This window comes from Tinamus guttatus, unplaced genomic scaffold, assembly GCF_059628265.1.
Source record: "Tinamus guttatus ecotype Peru unplaced genomic scaffold, ASM5962826v1 Tinamus_guttatus_pri_ptg000080l, whole genome shotgun sequence".
Classification (NCBI taxonomy): domain Eukaryota; kingdom Metazoa; phylum Chordata; class Aves; order Tinamiformes; family Tinamidae; genus Tinamus; species Tinamus guttatus.
The window spans coordinates 1,117,597-1,144,563 of NW_028288614.1; the positions used below are offsets into that span (position 1 = coordinate 1,117,597).

The following is a 26,967-nucleotide window of genomic DNA, read 5'->3' on the forward strand; positions in this document are numbered from 1 at the left end:
CAAATCAGGGCATTGCAGAGTCATTATGTTCCTAAATTCCTAAACAGGTGTCCAGTGTGAAAATTTGTTTTATGAATAATAAAAATAACAATTTGGCATCCAGTGGGTTTACTCATGAGGAACTTCTGTGTGCCACCAGAAAAATCCCTGTGTGTCTTATAGCCTGGAGCTACAGTTTGGTCAACTGTCACCTTCCATAAAGGAAGGATAACACCTTAGTTCTCACATACTCTGTAATGCTGTTAAAGACTTTATTCTGTCCAAGAAAAATTCTTGAAATTATATATTAGAAACTGATCTCTATTTAGTTTTGCTTTTGCTTTACTGAAAATGTGAAAAATCTTTCTATTCAGGTAGAAGAAGGCTGGTGGAGTGGAACACTAAACGGCAAGTCAGGCTTGTTTCCTTCAAACTTTGTGAAGGAATTGGAGTCGGTGGATGAGGGAGAAACACAGGAAACGCTGGATGACACAGGTGGTTATCTGATGTGTTGTAAATCCTTAGTAAAGTCATTTTACTTCTCAGTTAACTTGGAGCATTATGGCTTTAGTGCAACAAACGTAGTAAAGATCTCGAGCTGCCTGAGGGCCTCCTTGAGTATTTCTGTGTTTTTTGTTTGTTTTTCTTCCTAGAAAATACTGTCACTGAGGATTGAAGTTTCATAATGTTCCCTAATAATTTTCTTTTAACACATTTCTAATAAATTGCAGTTAAGACCTTGGTCTTACAAATCCATAATCTGTGTTTTATTACTAGAAACTTCATCATATTTGAAGTTGAGCTTTTTTAGTATTGGGATATAAAATTACATTTTCATTCAGTAACCTTTTTCACTGTCTCATTCTAGACTTGAATCTGGTGACATTGAAAGGTTAAACTTCTAACCATGTCAGTTGAAATCTAAATCTTAAAAGAACCTTCAGAGCCTCAACTTAAAATGAAACCTAAGAGGAAGGCCCTGGTTTCTTCTGACTCTTAATTCTAAAAATAAAGAGTTTTTGGTGTGCTGTCTAAAATATAAAAATGGACAATGGATCAGACAGACCACTTAGAATTTTTTTTGTTTGTTTGTTTTTGGTTAAGACCATTTAAAATTAGCCATTCCTTTATGGCTAAGACTGTATAGCTAAGGCTGTAGATGAGTAGTATTTGTATGTTGAGTGGCTGCCAAGCAGAAGCATACTTGAAAGGAAATGGCTTGGTCTGTTGCTTTGAAACCTGTTTGAAGGCTAGGAACTCGTGACATGATACTGCTGAAATGAGAACGTGCTTAAAGCTGGTTGCAGGAGACCATAGGTAAAGAATTAATTCATTTTATAAATGTTCAAAGGAACAAGCGTTGTTTTTTTGGGTAGTAATGTGCACTCAGTCACAAGATGTTGTGTGTTACTTGTTTCTAACAAGGATGTGCTCACAGATGCTGAAGAAAAGTTTAGGTTGGATTTTTCTTCTTTTTTTAAATTCTGAAGACCCTTTAGATAATGCTAAAGCAGTTATTTGATCTGAACAGTCCTAAATAGTTCAATAGCTATCTTCTTGGGGTTGAAGACCACTAAGGTGAGTGGTATCTGGTAAGATAAGCTTACAAATGTATGTGTCAGTCTTAATTCCTGAATACAGAGGTCAGAGAGACTTAACAGTAATTCAGAGCGATTGTAATTTCTGTCAGGAACTAACACAAAGCGACTTCTACCTTATCACACCCCTGGAGGGTTTTGTTCAGTGCTCAGTACTTTGCAGTCAGGATCTGAAGTATATGCTGTGTCTCTCCTTATTCCTGAGAAACAAGAAGTGCTGCATTCATTGAGCTGTCGAACAAAGCTACAACTTTTGGAATTTTCTCATCAATGAAATTTCTAGTTCTTATAGATAGCTAAAAGGGAAGTGAAGAATAACATGGCTGAGAGAGGATGAGAAATTGAAGCTAAGAGGCTGCACAGAGTCACAGTATTATCAAAATCCCTTAAATTTATAGCTGAAGGAAAAAGTCTACTTAAATCTCTATTGCAATTCCTAGGCATCTGTATGCTAGGAAGAACTTAGTTTAAAGGCTATTATGAGTTTAATTTGCAAAGCTATCTACTTTCAGACTTTCTTGACTTGACCCTGCACATACAGGTAATTTGCCCATAAAGTAGTTTGCCTGCATACACTTGCAAGTAGTTTTCCTATATATAAAGAGACTGGATTAATAGAAAAATTAAATAAGTGTTTTCTTATCAGCTTCTGGCACCTAAATTCAGGTCTTCTTTAAACTTCAGTTTTTGGGAGAAGAACAAATATTACCCCTTAAATGTGGAAGATGATGATAAGAATCCCAAATACTTGTTTTATGTGATGAAAATCAAATAACTATGTATGATTTGAGTGTTTAACTCATTAAAATATGTCTTGAAGTGTTACCAGGTTTAGAAGTTGCTTAAGTCATAATTAGTAAGAAACTTTTTCCCGGTATTTTTGGTAGTTTGTTTTGAGAAATGAAAAGGTTTCTCTTTAGGGCCTCAAGACACACCACTTTATGCTGCTAAAACCAAATTTAGAACTAAAATCAGAGCAATATGCAAGGGATGAGAACTACACTAGTGTATTTAGGAAACTTAACAAGAGGAGTATGCATAGCTGTGTCCTTTTTTCCTCCAAGAGAAAGGAAATAATCTCAGGTGTTCAAACTTGTTTGTTTCAGAGTCTGTTTTCAGTGGTCCTACCTCACCTGTGGCTTCTCCAGGAAATGGGAGTGAACCTGGATATGGATCACAGCCAAAGAAAATCCGAGGTGTTGGGTTTGGAGATATCTTTAAAGAAGGCTCAGTGAAACTTAAGACCAGGTTGTCCAGTAATGAATCAGAAGAGAAAAAGCAAGATAAGGTTTGTAGTGATTCATGTTATTTGGAGATTTCCTTAATAACTAAAAACGTGTGGGATTTTGAGACATCTTATCTTGCAGATATTAAATACATTGAGCATTTTAAAAAGATTCATTAATTGTACATTAATCACTTCACGAGGTATCTAAAAAGAAAATCAAGAGCAGTCTCCCTTTTAAAACCAACCAACCAAAACCCAAACTTCTGTCATAATAATATCAATGTTTTTGCTAAAATGTCTATTCAAATGTCTTGACGTCTCAAATCCTTTAGAAGGGAGGAAACAAAGCTGATATGAAAGTTATCATTTCAAAGATGTGTAGATTAAGAAACAATATATTTTCCAACACACCTACAGTAATAAGACTGGGTAAGACAAGTGATAAGTGTATACAGTAGGTTTTGGTGCCTATGCTTATTCGGAAAAGTAGAAGAATTTCCTTAGGCTGTTTTGGGGGTTATTAACTTTGCAATAAAGGAGGAGTTGGTCAAGGTACTTATCGCTTCTTCTCATGATGCAGAGATGTGTAGTGTGGCTGTGGCTTGTTCTGAGGGTTTTGTTTTCTTCTGGTCTTAAACAATATTTATAAATCTTTTAATGCCAATTGGATTTGACCTTTAAAATAGATATATATATTTTTTTTCCTACATTTTGGTGCGTGTTGGGATTGCTGTACTACCTGTCATGCATAATGGTCAGTGTCTTCTGAAGAATGAATGGGAATGGGACAGTTTTGTTCTCAGTCTCTAACATAAAGCTGAGGGAGCAGATTGTGTGATGACAGTTTAATTAGTTTAGTTTGAGGGTGCTCTTTGATCTGAATTTGAGAGCTTTTATCCTTCAGAAGCAAAATAGAAATGGTCGTGTCTTTATCTTGAACTTATGCATAGTTTATATCAAGAGAATGTGAGCTGCTAATATAGACAAGTTTATTTTCCTGTCTTCCCTCCAGACCTTTCGCTCAAAGTAGGAGCTTGTGGGAGCCACCACAAGCCATCCCGAGCGCGGTCACGGCCGGGACTCAGGAATTAGCTTGTACTTTGCCTTCCTGTTCTAACAGTGATTGCTTGGACGTTTCAGATCTTGCTACTTTTGTAACTTGCAGCTTGGGGATATAGTTATCCTTTCTAGATAAGTGGAAATAATATGAAGTCTGCTCAGCCATTATAAACTGTGTTACTGAGTGTGCATAAGCACTAAAATATGTAGATGCTCAATTCTGTTAGTTGATTTCTGGGAAGCTGTTACTGACTGTTTATGAACAGGGCAGGAAATGAAGTGAGAAAACAGTTTTGCAAGACTAAAACCAATGAAATAAACAGTAAAGTTTTACATTTAATCTTCCACTTATTTTTGTACATTGCCAGAATCATCCCCCAAGTAGTAAGGGACAATGTGAAAGAACAGGGAGTTGATTCAAATTAAGCTGTTACTAAAACCAATGGATTATCAGTGTTTGTGCTTGGTTTGACTTCGTTAGATGCATGAGGCCTTCTCCTTCTTCGAGGTAGCAAGGGAAAAAGTTGCTTTCGGGAAGGCAACTCTTCTCTGGAGACTGGGAGGTGAGTTTAGTACAGGAGTAAGAGGAGTACAGGAATGAGAGGATGTATTTCAGGTGCTGAAGTGTGCAAGTGCTGGTGCAAGCTTTGGTAAGACATGTTGTAGTCAGTTCCAGCATCCTGACTGGGTTCAAGTTATTTATATTCCGTCTGCCTGACTAACTTCCTCCTGCACCTTGTTTTGGAAGGAGGAGTGTAGAAAACTCTTTCCATGTACTGTTAAATTTATTTAACCTACAGGTGCATTATGTCAGCACTTCCTTTATATAGAGCTCCAGAGGGAGTTAAATTGCATATGTGCTCCGAGAACATCCCAAATGACAAACTTCTTCTATGGCATGTCATAGACATCGAACACCAGCCCACAGATGAGAGGTGTTTTTAAGGAGAGTAAAGCAGTTTTTCTGGCAGTGGAAGGTCTGTGTAGTTGAATTGTAATTAAACAATGAGCGGAGGCAGTGGGATTTTTCACACCAGTAGTGCTGCTAGGGTGGCTCAGGTAAGCACAGGTTGCATTTGACGTTTGTAGCTCATATAATTATCAATACAAAGATGTATCCAAAGTTGTCTGACAGCTCAGTAGGTCTGAAATGAAAGTTGGAACAACTCCTTTTGTTAGATGTTTCAGAGTTAACATCTTGCCTGCTTTATGCCAGTGCAAAATAAATGTGGTTGTAGCGAGTTACCTTCAGCATAGGTCCTGAATAACCAATATTCTGTTCTAGTAAGCAATTTCAGGGTAACTCTCCTTAAGATACTCTAATGATTGCAAGACTTCATATATCTGGCAGTGTCCTGAGGTTTACTTCCAGTTTGGAAGCTGCATACTACTTTAATTGATAGATATGACTTTTATTGCACTGGCTGTAATGAATAAGTCAATATTTAATGGGAATGTCTTAGTGTGTCACTTGGAGGTGATGAATTCATGTCTCAACTAATGAAAAACTGAGTGTATCCTATAGCCTAATCAGAAATAAAATTCAAAAGGGATTTTTATTAATGCAATTCTTTCGTTTGTGTAGCCACCATCTAATCATCCACCTGGAACCAAACTAATGCATTTTTCTAATATCACAAAAGTGGAGAACTCCTCATCAGAAGGAACAAAATTGGAAGCAGAAAGTAAACCAAAAGGTGAGTTAATCAGAATTTGTATCCATTACTTGATAGCAATCTTTGGAGAAATACAGAATTGTCAAATTTATAGTCTATTTCTGACAATACAGAGTTATCAGATTTATTTTTCCCCGCTTAAAATCTTAAACTTTTCTCTATACTTACTACATGTGCAATTTACCTTTGAGTTCTGCAAATACAAAATAGTCTTAAGTAGTTTTTTCTTACATTTTTGTGGAAACTGAATCAAGAAGATTTTTGTGAGCATCTTTTCCAGAAGAAAAGAGAGACTAAGTTATCATTTTTTATTGCAGCAGCTACTTTACATTAATTTGCCATGTTGACATACTTAAATTAATTTTCATTTTATTTAGCTTTTAGTGTTTAGCTAAGATGCTAAAAATCTGCTGCTGTGGAACAGTCTGCTAATTCAGTTTCTGTCTAGAGGCTATAAAATTGTCTTTCTATTCTCAAGATTTACTGTGGTGTTGCTATTCTGCATGCTGTATTAATTGCATGCTCATAGTTTGCTGAAGTCTGTCCTCCAGATAATCCAGTTCTATCACCATCATGTAAAATATAAGTTCCCGCTAAAACATTAAGACTTCTTTTTACTGCTGAATTGTATGATTTTAACTGGGGAGAGAGTGCTTTCTATAAATTTTAATTAAGCCAGTTCAAAGCTTCCTGCAGGAGTGTCAGTCATCAAAATCAATTTCTGTTGTGTGGTCTGTGGACAAACCACACAGTAGTCTCGTTCCCACCCCGTCCCCCTCCAAAAAAATAGTTTTCTCAATGTATGTATTGCAGTTATAAATATATTTTTATCTTATGACTAAATTCCTTTTTCTAAAGAAAATATTTTTTATTAAGTGGGTTATTTCACGTAGAATGAATAATTTGATTTGACTAAAACTTATAAGTAAAAATGAATCCAAGTCTGACTGAAAGCCTGACCTAATGTAACAAAGTTGGGGCCTCCAAATTGAGGAGTATTCTGCATTTAGCACTTTTCAAACCCAGATGCTAAAAGCATGGAAAAATGAGACTAATTGGGTAGCCCGGCCATCCTTTGGTGTTTGATTCTACCCCTGCTTCCAACAAGGCAAAATAATCTGAAAGGAACACAAACACTTCAGCAAAAGCTGAAATAGAACTGGATAATGCCCTATGTACAGCATTAATGAGCATCTTATATCTGTCAAAGAAAGCATTTTTTTCTTAGTATTTTTATTTTTATATAGAGCTTATTCTTACAGCTTATGCATATCATTATCGGTTTTGAGAATTTAAAACAATCTGTGTCCAATATATTAACATATCTCTAAACTGTTTAGACTAGTGTGGCTTTTTTTGGTGTGTGTCTCTTCTATTTCTGGGAATTTTCTTTTTTTTAAAACAAATATTTTGTTATACTTGTACCAGAGACCAAAACAACTTGATCCTTCTTCCTCGCTCTTCCCCTGCCATTTTATAGTGATTCCTGCTACTTTATTGTTAGTCCCAAGAAGTAATTTTAACCTCCAATTTAATTAAAATAGCTGCTAGGGTTCAGATTTTTTTTTTTTAATATAGTGTTTGGTTTAAGTGCTAGAAAATGAAACTGGACTTGTTCATGGTGAAAGGTTCCCTTTCTGACATGGGTTTCTGTGTGTTGTGGGGCTGTTTTGTGCATGTGGTGCCTGGAGGAGGAGATAAATGAGGGATTGTCTGGTTCACACTGACCAAATCTCCCATGCTCTAAGGAAGCCTCTATATTTTTAGAAAATTGGATTATATATTAATGCATTAGATTCGAAACCAGGCTAATGAATGAAATCTCTTAATTTGATAAGTATCTGCAGTGTAGCTGTTGATATTTATTTATTATTATTTATTTGAGTGTTACTGTGATATTGGGAGTTCCATCTAAGTATTCTTCTCTGTGACATTTCTCAGCTTAGAGTTCTGTAATTCTTTGCAGACTACAGTAGCTTCAGTCTATGCTTAAGCACGTCTGATTGCCAGATAAGTCAGGAAAATGATAGATTCCTTGTACCTGACATTACTGATTCATGTGTATTTGAAGCTTGACATATTGCTGGAATTTAACACAGTGATTGGCAACCACTTTTCTTTTAGAAACCCAAACTTTGTGGATGTTTAATCAACGTACAACTCCTTCATTTAAATCCAACTCACTATTTTTGATTTGTTTTCTTGCCATCTGGCAAAATTCAGTTATTAACAAGCTGACTTGCAGGCAGTGGCCTTGATGATTCCAGATGCTGTATTATCCTTTAAAGAGCGATTCAGGCAATTGCTTGTCTGTGCATGTTACCAGTGTCAAAGACCTCCCACATTCTGTAGGCACCTTAGGGTCCTCATCATTTGTTTCCTTTTCCTTAATCGGCTGCCTGTAGAAATCCAACATTTTTATCTGATGATTCTAAATGTTCTGGGTTTTAAAAAGGTGCTAAATATACTTTGCAATTAAGACTTACATGCTAGTGAATCTTAACATTTTTACACCTATTTTTCCTTTGCCAGGCTAGAATAAAAACCTAATTTATTAAAAATTAAAGTCTTCCAGCTTTGTCAATTGGAATTCTTCTTATAATTTTAAAATGATTAATTTTTGAGCTGTTCCAAGTAGATGGAAAGGAGTTAATTCTTCCTGCTTTCGCAGAAGTCTGTGTCCATCAAAATTAATTACTCAAGTTCTGGTTTCAGGTGATTAGCCAAGGAATTTCATTCCTTCAGGGAGAAGGAATTGAGTTAACTTCAGAGTTTCAGCAAACTTACTACTTGGGTATTTGAACTTTCTGTAATTGTAAATGTTGATAAAGGATGTCATCTCTAAATATTTACATGTGCTTAAGTAGAATCGTATACCTGAGGCTTTGATTGACTCTGAGATGATAAAATAAAATTTGTTATGAACCCTCAATAAGAAGCAAAGTGTGAAACCATTTTTATCTAAAGCAGCTCATAAAATGGAATATATAGTTGAACTGGGATGTTTAACAGGCCTTTGCAGTTTTAATTGACTAGACTCTCTCTTCCCTCTGAAGTCACCATCCACTCTTCAAATGTTTTTATGTAGTTGATTACCTGTGTTGTGCAAGTGCAGTAACTGTGCTGCTTTGTTTCAGCCAAGGAATATTGCAGGACAATATTTGCCTACGATGGCTCCAATGATGAACTCAGTTTTAAAGAAGGAGAGATTATTCAAATAATCAGTAAGGTAAGATGTTCAGTCTGCTCTAGTAATTTATAGCTTTTGCAGGTTTTGTGCAAGTAGGTGAAGCATAAATGCTAGAATAGGAGACTTTTTTGGGATGGATGTTCATAGAGATAAATTTTGACTCTTGAGGTCTTTTGACTTCCATAGTCAATAAAAATACAGATGCCATTTAATATAATTCCAGAGTGGGAAAGTTGGTCAAGTTTGGGTAGAGGGGTTTGTTTGCCCTACAGATACAGAAAATAGGCTCTATTTTATTTATTTATTTATTTATTTATTGCAATATTTAAAAGTACAGCAGTGAGTATTAAAGGACTTAGGGAAGAATAAGACATCAGGTTTCTTGTCACTCTTCCCAGAAAAGAATGCAATTTTTCTAACACAATTCAGAGATAAAAGTATAGGATTGTATAAAAACTTTGGTTTAGGATCTGTTTTACCTTTGCTCAGGAGTGACTTTTCCTAAGTCATTATGACTGGGGAATAGGGAAAGTGTAGATCTTCTAATTTCTTTCCTTTTTCTTCTGCCTATGATTATTTTCTATGGAGCTGTCTTTAATTTTTCTCTGACATTCTAGCATAGCTCAGCCCTGCCAAAATTAAATTTAGCAAGAGAGGCCATACTCACTTTATGACTCTGCAGTGTTCAGAAGTTGGCCTCCGAAATACCTAATTGAAAGACTGATAGAAAAAGAAATTTTAAAAAGTTGGTAAGACTTCCTCTGCTTCCTCCCTGACTGTGTAGTATAAATACATTTTATTTATTTTAATTCCACTGTATTTTATTATTTTTTTTCCTTTTACCTGCTGAGCGTTTCTAGAACTGAATGGTGATTGGCTCTGGTATGTGCTAAACTCTGGGAATAACTAATTGGTGCTGGTAAGAGCAACACATTGTCAGTAGGGATCCCTTCAGACTTCCATAAAGGAGTGATGTCCATAGTATTTTGTGGTTAAAGCAGGGAGGAAGGCTTTTATGCTGCTAAAATACTTGAATAACATATTACTTTGGTGCAGATGATTTTATTAGGGAAAAGATTGAGCAAATTAAGGCTTCTAATCAGCAAGTTCATGTGATAGAAATTACCTTTTTTTTTTTTTTTTTTTTTTCCTTACATCTTAAATTGCTCGTTTTCCCTGCAGGATGGTATATCCTGTTGCTTCTTCACCTTTTTTCTATAGAGCGGAGCTAATAAATCAAGCTAGAAACCAAACCTGGTGTGGCTTGTAGCTGTTTTTCCCTTACTTCTCTTGCCTAAGTATCCAAAGTCTTCCTCTTAGAAATGCAGTATTCTGTATGAAAAGTATTTTATGCTGAGGGCAGAAGCAAAGGGTTTGTTCCTCTGACTGTGTCTGTTCTGCAAAAGGACTGTTGACTGAATGCTCTGTACTGTTTGTCTTAGGATGGAGAACCAGGATGGTGGAAAGGAGAACTTAATGGTAAAGAAGGAGTCTTCCCAGATAATTTTGCTGTTCAAATCCAAGAGTCTGATAAAGACTTCCCTGTAAGTTCTGTGTATCTTTAACTACAAAAAAGTACTAATAGAAATGGAAAGAGTGAAAGGATTTACAATACATTATGCTACTTATAATGTTAATATGATTCTGGCTGGCTTTAATTTTATCTTCAATTATTTATGTCAAAGAAGATTGGAAGTTTAATGTTTGTGTAAAATTTCTCCTTTAATATTAAACTGAAATGGCCTTTTTAAGATTAGCTGCAATTTACAAGGGTTATTAGGTCTTACAGTTTTCATACTACATTAAAAAAAAATTGTGGCATGTCTAATTGATATTAATGAATTAAATCCATACTGTTTTGAAAGAACATATGTATTAGGACTCTTCTATCTTTGATCTTGTAATTAGCTATCATTGCAAATGCTGAATGACTCCCATGAAACTAACTGGAGTTTTTCCATGTTAAAACCTGCCACTAGTTTGTTTTGTGTGTGTGTGTGTGTGTGTGTGTGTGTGTGTGTGTGCAGGTTAATCTTCACTTGGTAGCAAAAAGATTAAAATAACAAACCGGCATCACTGAATTGCAAGGCTCATGTTGAATGAATTGTTTTGATTTAGACAGCAGCACTGCATCAATACTGAGCATGTTTATTGCTTAAAAATTTGACTCTTTTTCCAAAAAGAAAGAAAAGACTGTTTTGTTAGTTGTGTTTACTGGCTTTTGTACATTCTGGGGCTAGGAAAAGAAATTTAACAAGGGTTTTCATGCTTCCTTAATTGCACTTCCTTGCTCACAGTAAAACCTTTCAGCATTAAGAATACCTTCTTCAGTAGTTGTAACAGCACAAAAGCAAAATCCACATCCATAGCAACTGTTCCAAAATACCCATTAACAGGAGCTTTTAGAAGTGGTGTATTAGACTGGCCCCATAAAACTTGCAACAGTGTTTATAGAGCAAGCTTAGACTCCTTTGATCGTCTGTTGGTGACTCTTGTCCTTCTTAGTATAACCAAACAGCTTCACTATGTGTTTTCATTAACTGGATCCAGGACTCCTTCCACAGATTCAAAAAGTCAAAGCGTGTTCCTAGTTCAGGGAATGTGATGCCTATGCCTGCCTGTTCTGCAAGAGCTAATTCCAATGTGCAGACTGTGGCTTGATCATTTGAAATTTCTTAATGACCCAAGCAGTTTGTGCATCTTTCCCAACTTAAACATAGGCTGATAAAGAAACTTGGAGCAATTTTCATGAAGTTACACTGTTGGTTGCAAACACTGCCTTCACTGCCTTTATTTTTTTAGTCTTATAACATTGTAATTTGGAACTTCATGAATAGAAATAGTTCTTCTGGTCTTCACTGTAGAACGCTCTCTTTAGCAAAGGTTTAGATTTGAGCTGATTACTCCTTTAAATTTAGAATGCACTAGTTGCACTAGAAGAGACAATTCTTAATTTTTATTTTTTCCGTACCTCTGCTGCTTATGCATTTTGCTTAAGCGCTGGTATGAGATTTGTGTCTTGTCCTTGGATTTGCAACTGGCTGTCTGGGAGATATCAGGTGAATTACTTCAGTTCTTTGTTTCCTGTCTGTAAATTGATTTCTTCCTTGGAAAAATACTTTGTTATCAGCCAGTACACAAGCATTGCAAAATATAAAGTAAAAAGCAATCCTGTCTTATACAGAGAAAATAATTTTTATTTTTCTTCCAGAAGCCAAAGAAACCTCCACCTCCGATTAAAGGTCCAGGTATGTAAGATACTCATACTAGTAAGTGTGTGAGGAAACTATAGATTTCAGAAATAGTGCATGACTTAAAATAAAAACTGTGAATTTCCTAGTAATGCAGCTATGCTTAATCACTGCTTCAAGTTACTTTTTATGCTTTAGGTATTTTTACTTCTGTTATGTGTTTTTCCAAATTATGATGGAAAATTCTTTGTAATCCTTTAAATACAGGCCTGCAGTTCCCCAACCTTAAATGAGTGTTTATAAATGGTATTGCACTCCTTGGAAGCAAAAAACTATAAGCACAAATTGGTGTATGTTATTTTTAGGTAGTGACTAAGATAATTAAAGCTGTTTAAGAAATGTCTATGGTTTGTTTTTCATTCAGCTCCAAAGCCTGAATTGCCAATTGGAGAGAAGAAATTCATTTCTTTGAGGCCTGAAGAAAAAGGTGAGACCAGTTTGATTTATAGTGAATTTCAGGCTGTGTTCTTTTAAACTGAACTGCAGTTCTTAGCTGGAAAGCTCTATGCAACATATTCCTGTTTGGAAGACATCACACAGTTTCTTTTAATATCATCTAATTAGTTTGTCACTTCTGTGAAATTATGGAAGAATGTTAAAAGTGATTAGAGAAAGAAGCACCCATGTGAAATGTGTATTTTTTTTTTATTATTGCATTACATCCTGAAAAAAGGTTATTGCAACACATAATAACATAATTGTGATTTAATTCATTTATGTCTATGACATTTATGTCTAGTGACTGCAATTTTGAATAACAATAATAAGCTATGAAAAATGAAATGTTTGCCACTGCTTCTGAATGTTTCATCCAGAATCACTCTGACTTAAATTATTTTTGAAATAAATAAATGATATCCCTTAAACAAATATTATGGTAAACAGTGCTTAGAAATGAAGGTTTCTTGTCCAGTTAATTCTTATTATAGTCCATTTTTCCAGTTCAACAGAATTTGTAGATGTTTGCTGAGTTATTCTCAATAACTTTATTAAGGAAGCAGCAGGGAGTGGGGAAAAAAGTCTTTTATGATCAAGCATATTTCTAAAATACTTCTTTTCTCTCTTTGAAAAACTTGTCAATTTAATCCGTTAAATTTCTTCCAATTTACTGAATGTCTTAAAAGAAGGAAATTTAAAATTATTGCAGCTTAATCATATAACAGACAGATATTTTGTTATTTAAGTAGTGAAATGTAGGAGCTGAGCATTGCTAAGATGTATTTGGTACATGGGCTTGCTCCATGTATGTCTTGGTTTTTCTAAATGGTTTTTATAACCTACCATTTAAACCAAACACGTTCTTGGGTGTTTCGTATGAAGTGAATATTTGTTAGAATTATCTATCTTTCTGCTGCTTCTTAGCAACTAAAATATTTTTATCTTTTGGAACAATATCTTTGTATTTGAGTGGCAATCAGCATTATGATGCTTGAAATTTTGATCACTAGGGCGTTTAAAATCCTGAGATAATTTTGATTTTAGGTTGGTTTCTTCCTACTGTGATGTTACCTTTCCATATCTCAGTTCAGTTGTTCATGGAAGAACATGCGAAATAGAGGAGCAGCATCTAAATTTCAGCAGCTTAGCAATTTGAAAGCTGCTGAAAAATTAAGATAAAGACCTATGCTTTTCCAAGGTACAAGATATAGTGCAGGAAAACTATCTTTGTTCTCTTGAAGGTCACTTCGTATAATTATACGTGATCCTTTCTGACCTTAAAAAAAATCAGTTAACAGCAGTATTTTACTAAAAACAAACTCCCATTTATCGGTGCAGCTTGATATTTGATTGAAAAATAACTGTGATGACTGGTATCATTAAATATGAAACTATATGTCAATTAGTCTTACTAAAATGAACAACTGAACAGCTCTAATTGCAAGCTGCCAAACAATGTAATCTTTTATGCATATTTAAAGTCTAAATAGTCTGCCTTTATTGTAGGGGGGGAAATGACTGACAGATTTTTTAAAAGCTATACTTTAATAATTATTCCCGTGTTTAAAGTGAAGGGTACTTAGCATCATTTAGTCATTTAGTAGCTTAGTTTAATAAAAATACTAACCTGAAGAATTTCCCTAAAAAACCTGCTCATTTTTAAACAAACCTTATCTCTTTCTCTGTATGCTAAGATAAAAAGTATCCTTCGTAGAGCAGAATCATCTGCTTTGTGTATTCATGATTAATCTTGAGCTTCAATATTAACTTTCTCCATTTGACTTTGACCCAATTTTATATTCCATTTTTGAGCAGAAGTAGCTCAAGGGAAAACTGTCTGATTATAATAATTCAGAAATACCTTTGCTTTTTTTTTTTCTGAGAAGCTATTTGCCGTTGTCTTTAAAAAGCAAGAATCATACTTCATATTTTGCAGAATAGCAGACACTAGCTACGCTTGGCTAATTTAAGTTTGAAATGTTGAATATGAAAGCAATAAATGTAAGCAATGTTTGTCTTGTTAATGAGATGTTTTGTATGGAATACAAAGGTGCTTTTTGTCGGTCAGCACCACCAAGTGGCCACGTTTTGAATTGTCACACAACATCAATTTTCTTCTTAGAAAGGAAGATACTAAGATTCGATACTAAGAAAAGCCGAAAGGGGATGTGAGCAAGTTTAATTTCATTTGCAGTGTGACAGTTGGAATCCAGATTTTGTTACTCCTATTTCATGTCAAAAGGAACTTTTCTTTCATTCATATAACCTTTTTTTTTTCAGGTGTTTTGTGTATTTTGACACTGTGTCACTTGAGACAGTTGCATAACTATTTTTCATTTTGATCTTCAAAGAAAGGATTTCTGACAGCATATGTTTTATAATTGACCAGTGTTGTAAGTGCCATACACATATCTTTAAGAAATGTTTTGGTGTTGTGTTTCCTTAGATGAAAAGGGACCTTTGGACCAAAAGCCTTCTAAGCCAGTTGCTCCTCAAGTACCGCCCAAGAAACCCATTCCTCCAAACAAGACTAGTAACTTGCTGAGAGCAGGGCTTCTGCACCCAAAACGACCAGAGAAACCTGTGTTGCCATCATCTGCACCTAAGTCAGTATATTTTTAATCATGTCTAGTAAATACATTTTACTTGGTTTGCTGCTCTATCATCTTTCTTGGGTGAGTTGATAAAATTGGCCAAGGTTTAGAGCTATTTACTCTCTGAAGATTTTTTCTTTGAACCAGTGTGTTCCTGTTCACCTAACTGTAAGCTCGGTAAGCTCTAAAGTGTTTTTTTTTTGGTTTTTTTTGGCCAAATTTTTCATCTTGCAGCTGACTGTAACTGTTGTGCTCTAGCATTGAGTCAGAGTGCAATGTTTCAGCAATTTATGCAGCACAAATTAGATGAAAAAAGGAGAGCGGACAGAGTACCTGTGCTTAGGAATGCCCAATATAGTTAGCTTTTTCTTATTTTGAGAGGGAGGAAAAACCCAATTAGGTAAGAGAACCGTATTCATTCTCTATATTATCTTGAATGTTTGTAGACCAATATTTGACTAAATAGGGACGGTCGTAGCAAGTATTAGTTCTTCTTTTCTTCTTTACTTCTTTTTTTTTAAAAAACATTCTACATGAATTTGAAAAATATATTTATTTACAGTGTTTCACCAAGGGAAAATTAATTTTTTATCAATAGAAATTCTTCCTTCATCCTATATTCATCGTAGCCTTAGTTGTGAAAGTAGATATACTGCCCAGAAGTAACCGTCCCTCTGGGGAGGTTGGTTGCTTTGAAAGAACCATCAGAAAGTGAGATCACGATGAAATTGGCCTTGTACCATAAAGGAGAAGAAAGCTGAGATGACAGCTACTTCAAAGAGTCTACATCTTAAATACTTGGGAAGATAGGGAATGGCTGCAAGCTTTCTTTGAGGTTCTTCTTTCTTTCTTTTTGTGCTTCTTTTTCTTTCTACCTCACCAAAATAAAGAGTAAACTAAAGAGAGAAAGCAGTGCAGAGGAGGACAGTGGAGAGCAGCTAATACACAGATTTAGGACTGAATTAAGGAGCCAGCCAAAAGAAGATGCTGCTGGCAGAGCTGCCTTCAAAGAGCACCAGCCCAGCCCCGGACCTGTTCATTGCTTGACTGTTTTCAGCATCCAGCATCCCAGGAGAACTTGTCCATTTTGCTTTGTCAATATGTAATCTCATTATGTCACTTGATGCTTTGTAGTTTCCAAAGTGAAGGATTTTCAGTCTTTGAACTCCAGCAGTTATGCCCTTCTCCACCCCTTGCAAATTTGGGGCAATAGTTACAGGGAGGTAGGTGTGTAGCAAATTGCGATCCTTAAACTTGCAGTTATTACTGGATATTTAAAAGTGTCCAAGTATTTGGAAATTTAACGTTTGTTGCTTTTATTCTGCAATTAAATTTGCAAGTTAATAACTTGGAAGACAGTGAGTTAATGAAAGGAATACGTTGCAGCTGTCAACTGTTCCATTTATATGCTTTGTTTTTATGCTGTGGCAGGAGATGTAAAGGAAAAGGTCATGTGTTCATTTTTTGGTCCTTGGCTAATGTGACTCAACATGAAAAAAGAGAAGAGCAGGAGTAAAAAAAGGCTGAGAACTGTATGTAGAATAAGGGTTTAGGCATTTTCTTCTAAGCATGCATGTATGTAATATAACTTCTTCTAGGTAACTTTTTTCTTTACCAGAAGATTTTGATGTCAAGGAGTAGAAGTATTTATATCTGAATATTTCAAGAGGCATTTATTGAAGGTGCCATTCATATTTAGTTGTCTTGCTTTCTGTTTCACTGAAGTGTAATCTTGTAGATATAAGCGCGAAAATCTTTTAGATATGAGTACCAACATATGTCTGGTTGTCAAAGCATTAGGAGTTTTGGATGAAATTTCAGGGGAATTTTATGCATTTGAGCACTCAGAGTTGTGACAAAAGTGGCAGCTTTTATAGGACTAAATTCCTCCTTTTAAAACATAAAAAACTGATAATAAGCTGAAATTCTCCCTTTTGCTTTTAATTCCTAGTATACTTCAATTGTATGTTTTGTGTTGTTTTTCTTACTATAGGTCTAATGGAGAGGTTGTTTCTCTTCGACCGAAATCTGAAATTGAGCCAGTAGCAAAACCAAAGTTGGACTCTGAACAATTACCACTCAGACCAAAATCAGTAGAGGTAGATTCCCTTGTGGTGAAGAGCTCTAAAGAATCAGGTAGGAAAAGAATTAGAAGTTTCTTCTGGGTCTTTCTGTTTGGATTGCAGTATTTTACAGGGTTAAAATACGCTTTTCAAGCAATTTGCTCAAAACACTACAGAGTGGAATTATGCTAGTTCAGTAGAGGTGTGTGTCTTAGAACTGCTCTAGGTAGTTCCTGCTAGGAGTCAGAAAACAAGGTGCAGATGCCTGGGCTATTAGAAATAATTGATGAACCCTGGTATAAACAGATGGGAGAAGGAAAAGAGCATTTAATGGTTTGTTCTTCTAATTTGAAGGCATGTTTTTAACTTTCATCTTGTGTTTTATTATATGTTTTGTGACTGACTGGGACTGTTTGTTCTTCTGCTTTTGCATTTCAGATAATCTTGGCATTTCTGTCTAACTTTCATATTTTTAGTAATGTCATTAACTATAGCATTCTGCAACTAAGTTCATAGCTGCTCTAGCTGTGACTCTATCATACTTCAAAGTTGAGCCACTGTTGTGTATGGGATGTTTAAGTTTCACACTTATAGGAGGAAGAAGCTGGCTTTGCTTAATATACTTTGAGGCAAATTGGACATGTCTTTAAATCTAAATCTGTGCAGTGAAATCCTTATTATTGGTTAAAGCAATCACATTTATGATCAGGCTCTCAGAGCTATTACATAAATACATTTTGTCCTTTACTGACAATGCAGCTGATTTTAATCCTCTGTGTGCAGTTTTGCAGTGACTGCCAACTGTGGGTATTTTTTAAATCTCTAAAATATTTTTATTGTATGACTAAACAGTGCAGATAAAGCTTTAGTACATTGTACCTACAGGATTTGGCTTGTATGTCTTGCATGCAATCTTTTATCTCAAAAAAGGTTGTTTGAAAATAATACATTTTGAAATTGTAACATAACATTTTTTTGCCCAATTATAAAGAGAGGGTATCCATATAGAAGGGTTCTTGCTAAAGTCTAATCAAGTGAGACTGTGAAACAAAAATGATACCTAAAAATATGAAGCAATTTATGAATGGGAAGTGTCCTTCTGATTTTCTCATTAACCTTTAAAATGTGCTTCTAAGCTGCAGTGTTTTGTTTGGGGGAAGTTTAGTTCGAATATATTTTTAATAAGCTATTTCTTTCTAAGCAACAAAACTTGGAATATATGTACATATCCTGAAAAGATTAAAATATTAATACTGAATGTTCCTGAAGTATTTACAAAGTCTCTTTTTTAATATTTATTGAAACTTGTGCATGTGCTTCAATAGGCCTTTTTCCTCTAAAGATTTTGAACTGGCAAATCAGTTGTATCTACTGCTTAAATAGTAGCTTGAGTGATTATACAGAATAAACATTTCCAGGCCAAAGTAAGCAGAGAGATGAAAGATTGATGCACAGTATAGCCTTACAATGTAAACTTCATGTTATTACTCAGTTGATTGGTTCTATTATTGTGCTAGGTGTATTTGTATAGCATAGTATCATTTATCATCTGGAAAAAATCTCCTTGTGAAAATGTCTTTTTCTTCAGGTGCAGTTATTTTACATCTTTAATAAGTGGCAATATGCTAGCAATGTACTATCTATATATTCATATATAAAAGCCATTTCTCCTTCCCTCCCACTTCCCCCTTGCTCCAATTTAACATTTACTCATGCCTGTTCACTGACATATGATTCTATAGGTTGAGAGAGGAACTCAAGGTTTTAGCACCTGGGTTGGGGGGAAATAAAAAACAGAGAAACAAAACACTTAGTAGCTGACAGTCCTGTCGGTGATTTGTAACCTTATCTGTGTAGATTACATTTTTAATAATTGGTCAAGTTTAGATCAGAACAGTTTAATGGCCTATCTGAAATAAAATAAGGTTTTAGCTTGAGAATATCAGCCGAATGTGCAGCCCTTTACTGAGGGTGGAGGATAGAGGAGGATAGAAGCAGCCAAGGCTCAGAGAAGCCTCTCTGAGTTTGAAGCAGACGGATATTCTAGCAAGGAGGTACTTGCAGATCAGCAGCTAAAAATTGCATATCTAATGTAAATCTAATTCTCTGCAGTATGAAAGGCCTATAAGAATAATCTTAAATCTTGAGTGTTGTGTTGGAGCTTCAGCCACTTGAATTTTTGAGGAGCAGCTGTATATATTCTGTACCTGTTGAAAATGAAACAAAACTATCCCAGTCATCAGCTAAGGAGAAAAACTCAAACATTCAGGATCACTGAGCATGTTGAAATTCCTTCTGTTGAAGCCTTGCTTGAAAAAAATGAAATGTTGGTTTGGTTAGAATTGAAGTGCTGTAACAGACTGAAAGCTGTAATACTAGTATGCTGAACATGTAAAGCAATTCTGTTTCTTCTACAAATGTTTCTTTTTCCTGCTTTGTGAAATAATTTTTTTGTTCAGAATCTTTTTCTAGACATTCCTCTCCTTGACTTTTCTTTCCAGATTTTGTTTCCTATCCTGTTTGCCATGTTTCCCTTCTTACGTGTCAGGAAATTACCCTACCCTTCTCCATTTTGGTAAGATAACAATCTATAAGGAAATCCAAATGCTTTATGCCATGCACTTAGCCTCTTCTTAACATCAGAAATGTAATTTTCAGTTGCAGTTATAAATACTACATTTTTTGGGTTTCAATTTAAAATGCCTTTTTTTGTTTGTTTGTTTGAATGCATGTTTTTCATAGCTGTTAAACAAGAATTTATTTTAAATAACTCTTCAATGAGGAATTTGTAGAAGACCAAAAAAAAAAAAACAGAAAAAAAATAAAAAGCTTTCTTACAAACTAAATATTGATAAGCTAAGCATAAATTTTATGTTCAGTATTAATAGTGCTTCTGGTGTATTTAGATTGAGTGGCTTTATCTTTCTGTACACAACAATTATGTAACTCCAAAGTCTGCCTTGAATTCTTTCTATTTGGCCATTGAGCATTAGGAGTTGTGAAAAGTGCTCTTTCTAAAAGTTATGTTAGAGTCGCACTTTATTGAATTCTTATTTTTGCTTGGCTTCAAATTTAAATGTTCCTAAGCTTGGGTTCATGCTCTAACCAATACGGGGTGTAAATTCAGCAAGATGAGAAAGAATTTCATAGGAGAAGGGGCTCCTGAATTTGTAAGCCCCACCAGCATAGAGATGCATTAGTCACCATTTCTTCAGGGAGCCTTCCAGCTTCCTTTAGTTTTACTTCCTTTATTTTTAGACAAGCTGATGTGAATATACTGGTTTCACAAGTTTACTAACAAAACTCTTACCTAAATATTATTTCTTAAAGCTCCTGGCAGTTATAATATGTAAATGTAGGTTAAGATTGTAAAGGAGATGTTCTTAACAGTCCTTCCATAGTAACTGCTTAAGGTTAGAGAAAGATTCTCTCAGATCTATCTATCTAATTATTTTTTAATTTATTTTGGAGTCTGATTGTCTGGAGATGGATAAAATTGCGTTTTTTGTGTGGTGAAGGGATTTCCCTCAGTTGCCCCCAGACTATCTGTAAAAGTTAATTGGTGCGTCATTTTATTGACTGAATGGACATAAACTGTGAAATTGCAATAGTTTTCATCAGGGACCTGCTGTCCTTATTGATTTCAGTGGGGCTAAGTTTTCCATAGGTAAGAAAGCTTTAAAAAAAAAAGGGGAGGGGTGCAAACAAAATACACCCTGTGTTTTATTGCTGCCTTCTATACCAAGGCAACAAGGGTAAATAGGGAAGTCCAAATAGAGTCAGAATTCCCTGTCTGCAATACGCTGGCAATATTTTGTGCTTAGCAAGTCACTCGAGTGTAGCAATTTTTATATGTAAATGCCTCCAAGAGGGAAAAAAGACTTGTCTTTATTATCATCCACTTTTAATCATAGATAGTTACAATCTTCAATCACATCCAAGTCCTCAGCCTTGTGGAATGCTGGGGTTTTTCATTATTATCTTTTTTTTCCTGTATATAGACATTATTAGTATGTCCATGGCTGATCTAGTTCTTGCTTCTAGAGATTGGACTGGCATTGCAATAGTAATAGTAACTCAATTTCTAATTCTTACTTACATTTACTGCTAAATAGATTGTCATTCCTGCAGAACGACAAAACGAGGATTGTTTAATTACCTTTTGGCATGGATTTTGTTACATTTGGACATGGATTAATGCTCTGAGCCTAGAACGTAGGACACGAAAATATGAAAATACCCTCTTTGATCACTGTTGTGTAACTTCCAAGAAGTTAAATACTTTATTGGCACAGACTATGCCAGAAATACTTTCATAATCATCTTTTTTCACTCATCCTTTCTTCCATCAGCCCCTTGCCATACATCACTCTTCTGTTTCTTCCTACTTTTGTTTTTCTTCCCTGCTTTTTTTTTTCTTTTTTTAATTGCAGATATGATTACATGTTTAGGAAGGGCTGTCTATATACTGTAGGGAAATTGAAAAGTCGCAAAGTTGATAAGTAACTAGCAGTGATATTAGTATCTGTAGTTCAGCATAACAATAAATAAAGAAGGAGACAGGCCCAGGGCTGTTTGAAAGTTGTCAATATTTTAAGGACTTAAAGGATAGTAAAGCAAAGTAGTAAAGACACTAACATTGATCAAAACATCTAATGGAAACTTAGTTCCTAGAGGTATAAAATAACTGACAATGCATGAATAAAACTTGTGTTTAGCAGAGGAGTTTCAAGTGATCCAACACTGTATTTGTGCAAATAGTGTGGCCAATGTTTTCATAGTTGTTTTTTCTTATCCAACCTCTTGCTCTTGGTTCAAGAATAATAAAGAAATAGGGAAAGAAATGTCAAACTCTCTCCTTCATAAATCTTAATGCTTACATTAAAGTCAGAGGTTATAAAAACAGAGAAAATCTCCTTGAATGTTACTTTTGGTGTCTGTAATAAATGCCATATGATGCTTTAATTAAACATGTGGAATCTCTGGAATAAGTCAGACAAATTTCAGGGTTGTTGTAAATCCATATTAATATTCTGTAGTCTTATGTTAATACTTAAAAAAAACAAAACAAAAAAACACAACTCTTGCATTTGTCATGTAGGTAAGTATTAACTTAATTTGTTAGAGAATATCCTATACAAGAGGCTAGGGAACACAGTTGTTAAGCAGGTAAACTACTCGTGTTAGGTTTTTGGTTAGATAAAAAAGTTCTGTTTTACCTATTGATAGATGATTCTTTTTTCCCTTAAGTTTACTGATTCCTGTAGGATGTAATGAATTCCTCTCGGAGAAATTTCCTCCTATAAGGAAGAAATGGGTTGGTGATAAAACAAGGCGTTTTTCTCCACTGCCCCCATCTAGGAGAGAATTTTTTTCCTAGAGCTAAGAGCATAAGGAAACAATTCAAAAAAAAAAAAATCTATAGACCTTAGTAAGGTATAAGAACAAAATCCTGAAATACTTTATTACAGACTGAATGGAGACTTGAATTTTCTATAGACAAAGTACTGCACCTGAAAAAACAACACTGCACAGAAACATTTGCACTTAACTTGTTAACTTACCTTGCATGAATATGTAGACATACAATTTATCGTATTGCGTATATTCTTAAATTTTAAGTGGTTGAAAACAGCATGTCTCAAAATTGTTTTTGATTGTCCTGGAGAGCAGTGGTACTTTTTTTTTTTTTTTTTTTTTTTCCCCTCCTGCAAATACTTGTTAGATGTCTTTTATGCTGCCATCTTATTGCAGTACTTCACTGGTGAGAGCATGAATTTAAACTCTCATTGAATCAACTCTTAGCCTTTCCAGAGGGCAAATGTGCTTTTAGAGATATGCTGAAGTCATCTAGTTGTTCATGTTGTGTGAGCTAAAATTTTTTGAAACAATAAAAATTCAAAATAAAAAGAAATAACACATCAAAACCTTCTGATCTTGATGGTGATCCATGTTTGATCTGTTTCTAGATCTGTTAAGCTTTGATGACTTGATAGCTACCTCAGAAAATCTCTCGCACCCCACTGCAAGCAGACCCAAGATGCCTGGCAGGAGGCTGCCTACACGTTTCAATGGCAGCAGTTCTGTGAGTATTTTTCCAGAGGTAAACCGTGAACAAACTTCCGTAGGAAGAAGGTTGCATTGAGAAACAGTTTTTCAAAACATTTTCCTCAGTGTAATGTTAAAATTCTAAAGAGGTTAATTTTCTATAGATCTTGTCTATGGGAATTTTTGAAACCACAAACCAAAGGAACGTACATAAAAGAAAGGCAATTGTACATCAGCTGGAGGAGTCTGCTTTCTGCTCTGTGAGGTTTTACTGTGGTGAATCCTCAGCTCTCCCAGAAGCAATGATGATGAAATCCTAAGATCCCGGTATATCCTATTCTGATATATAGTCTTTACCCCAATAAAGTTGTCACTTCATGTTGCTGATAAGTCAAATGCACAGCATACATGAGATCATCAGGCAATGACAATAAAGTAGTATACAATTCTTGAAATCAAATTAATATCTTATTATTGGTTATTAACATATGTGTATTATGAAAGAACCTGGAGCTTCCAACAGCGTCAAAGAGTCATTTGGTTAAATAATGCAGAAATGCTTACTAATGCTCTCTAAAATTCCTTTGTGTGATTTAAATTGTTGAATGAATATTGTGGACTACTTCAAATTTTGAGTGGAAGGAAGCAAGTCTCAATAATCTGGGACTTTAAGGCTTTTTTTTTCCTCATTACATCTTAGGTGCAACAGTTTTGTTTTGTTTTTTCCCTCTTGAAAATACTTTTATCTTGTATGAATGTTTTATTTACCAGCCAAGTCAAAATGCAAGTCCAGAAAAAAATTTGAAGGTGCAGAAAGAAGAAGAAGAAAGTGCCAAACCAAAGCCATTTGAAACAAAAAAGGTATGGTAGTGGAGATGTACCAGACATCTAGTTATTTTGTTCGTTTTATTTGCTTTTATAGTATGGATTGACTGCAGCAGTCTAAATGCAAGAGATTGTATTCAAATGCAAGTGCCCCTAATCAGTTGGTATAAGTAAGAATTCTCGTGTTGTGGCATGAAACTGTTACCGTTTCCACATAAGCTTTGTGTCTACATAGCCTTTAGTCTTCCTGTGTTGTAGAACAGATGAGCAGATCAAACGAGTGTGAAAAAAAATGCTTTAGGTAAATTAAAGGGCTCCCCTAAATCACAACTTTTAAAAATGTATGGAAAAGCACTGCAAGTAGTTTTTCCCCTGTACAGAGAATAACTACAGTGCAACTTGTCCACTGTGGTCAGTTTGTAAAGATTTCACTTTTTTTAAAGCTTTCTACTGTTTTGTTTTTTTTCAGCCATCTGCATTGACTTCGCCACTTCCATCTTCATCTCAAAGACCAAATTCTGTTATACTCAGCTTTCCTCCTGCAGAAATTAAATTTAAAGGAGAAACAGATGATGAAAAAGCTTCTCTGGAAGAGCTCAGGACTCAGATGAATGAATTGATGAGTTTAGTGGACACACTGAGAAGAGAGCATGGGTAAAAATTTTCCTTCTCAATCTGTAAACAAATACTTATTAACAGTCTCTAAATGTTTAATTCTAAAATTCTTTTTAAAGGTAAAGCTATTCAATATTAAGATATTAATTCAGTGCTTCTTTCTGTAGAAGTTGATCCAAAGAGGTGTCTGATTTGATGCCAAAGTACTGTTTAAATTTGTACGCATTTTTTTCCTTCCTACTTTGTACTCTTTCAAATGTTACAGCTTTCAAGAAATTTTGAGTAAACATTTATTGCTGTAAGGAAGAGTAAATCACTTTTATGCTTTTTAGCATAAGTATGTGTGCTACCTTTGCTTGTAATACACTGCTTTGCAGTATAATACCTGCATAAATAATTGTTGCACCAATATCACTGGTTTTGGAATGAACTCCAGAGAGGATATAGCTTGAATATAGCTTTCACCTCCATAATATGTGTTTCTTATACCTTCTCAATTTGTCAAAATTCTTGTAATTCAAAATGCAAGTATAGAAGAAAAGGTGACTTATGGATTTTTTTAAAGCGTTTTTTATAGGGTAGTTAAATTATCTAAATACTGGGTGCAGGTTTTAATATGCAGAAAATTCCAGGTCATTTCAGTTTAACCTCCTTTCTTAGAGTAATACATGTAAAAATGCTTCTTCATAAGCTTGCTTAATATTGCAATCAAAAGTTAGAGATTCCTGCATGGTGATCAGTAAGAGATGTTCAGAATTGGTGAAAATCTGCAAGCTTCTAACCTTTGCGTTATGAATTTCTCCTGTAAAATTTGAACAGAATCTCTGCTTCCAGAGCTCAATAATATGAAAAAACTTTTATCTACTTTGCTTTCTAATAACTGTCCCTTTAACAATTATTAGGAAAGAACTGGAAAAAATAAAGAAGGATTTGGAAGAAGAGAGAGTGATGCGAAGTAATTTGGAGGTAATACCTAGTGGTTTACATATAGATATACATGTGTATATATATGTGTGTGTGTGTAATGTATATGTATAAATATATATTTATGTATATAAATTCTACATAAATATGCATTTACAGTGTTCTAGAATGTATGCACTGAGAATGAAGAGAAAACAAATATGCATCTTATATATCCATCAAAATAAGATCAAAATAAGAGATCAAATTAAGCATGGCACAGTATTTTGTATGAAGTCTGCTTGAGGAAGCTAGCCAGAGATCATACATGTGCAAAACACATTAAGTAATTATATAGTAATATAGAGCAACATGGTAATATTAGCTGTAAATATTGAGTTTTTAAAGTTTATAACCTTGGCTAAAGTTTTGAATACATTTAGGTTATTGCTACCTAAATATTGACTTTTTTTCTTAATACCTCCTTTTCAGCTGGAAATAGAAAAATTGAAGAAAGCAGTGATGTCTACATGAGAAAGTGTTGGACTCAATATAATTAACTCTCCAGGAATTCAAAGCTGAACACAAGTAGAACTGATTTTCTTATTTCATAATAATGGATGCTGGTGTTCTACAGTCTTAAAATATATAGTAAAAAGGAATATAGTCTTTTATTCAGAGAGATAAAACAAAATAATGGTGTAATTTTTTTGCCAATATAAAAGAGGCCTTATTTCTTACTGTGCTGGAATTTGCAGACCTTTATTTTTTTGGTTTGCTTGAAAATACTACTGAATCTGTATAAAAAGCAGAGGGAATTCTTAATAGATTTTTATTGAATACCTGTAGCTTAATTTTTAAAGAGATCTATACTATAAATAGCGTGATCTATCTTTACGAGTAATCTGTAACATAGTCTACTGGGAGGGATGGAGTAGCCATGTAGTAATTCAGCCACTACTTTTCCCCTACACACGAAAGGGAATATATGATATTTGTATATTTTTTAATTTTGGCAGTCTTACCCAGGGTTATGCTGTTGTGCCTGTCTGCCGTGAGAATATTAATAATATGCTGTTCAAAAGTTGAGTAATGAGATAGGAATTCATTAATGCAATGGAGCGGATGAAACACCTATGCATTGTAATAAGAACAAATGATCTGGTCAAAATACTTCAACAGAACATTTCGTCACTTGCACTATTGGATTAAAAAGGGATTTGGGACTGAATCATGAAGTTACAACAGAATTAACTTTTAAAATCACAAAATGCAGAAAATATAGAAACAAGGGTAGAATTTATTCTTAACTCAGCCTGTTGTGCCTAAAATATTGCATCACACAAAATGAAAAGTAAACTTTAACTCAATTTCTGTGCTTCTGTGTATCTGAAATGAATTAAGCAGTCGTTTTAGTGGTTAAATTTACCTCTTGATCTGTTTTTTACACAAGTCAGTTTTTGTTCATAATATGGCTCCAAATAAATATTTTGCGACTCT

At 34.6% G+C, this 26,967-nt stretch overlaps 1 protein-coding gene across 1 annotated transcript in view; it reads left to right on the forward strand.

The window, feature by feature from the left end:
• Positions 1–26,967, forward strand: part of CD2AP (CD2 associated protein) — a 68,626-nt gene extending 41,659 nt beyond the window's left edge. The window contains exons 5-18 of the mRNA XM_088520110.1: positions 354–474; positions 2,684–2,865; positions 5,450–5,561; positions 8,678–8,769; positions 10,173–10,274; positions 11,942–11,978; positions 12,346–12,408; positions 14,866–15,025; positions 17,007–17,149; positions 23,046–23,161; positions 23,896–23,985; positions 24,419–24,603; positions 25,467–25,530; positions 25,960–26,967. Coding sequence (XP_088376236.1) covers positions 354–474; positions 2,684–2,865; positions 5,450–5,561; positions 8,678–8,769; positions 10,173–10,274; positions 11,942–11,978; positions 12,346–12,408; positions 14,866–15,025; positions 17,007–17,149; positions 23,046–23,161; positions 23,896–23,985; positions 24,419–24,603; positions 25,467–25,530; positions 25,960–26,001 — 1,509 coding nt within the window. The 3' untranslated portion in view covers positions 26,002–26,967. The remainder of the gene's footprint in view (positions 1–353; positions 475–2,683; positions 2,866–5,449; positions 5,562–8,677; positions 8,770–10,172; positions 10,275–11,941; positions 11,979–12,345; positions 12,409–14,865; positions 15,026–17,006; positions 17,150–23,045; positions 23,162–23,895; positions 23,986–24,418; positions 24,604–25,466; positions 25,531–25,959) is intronic.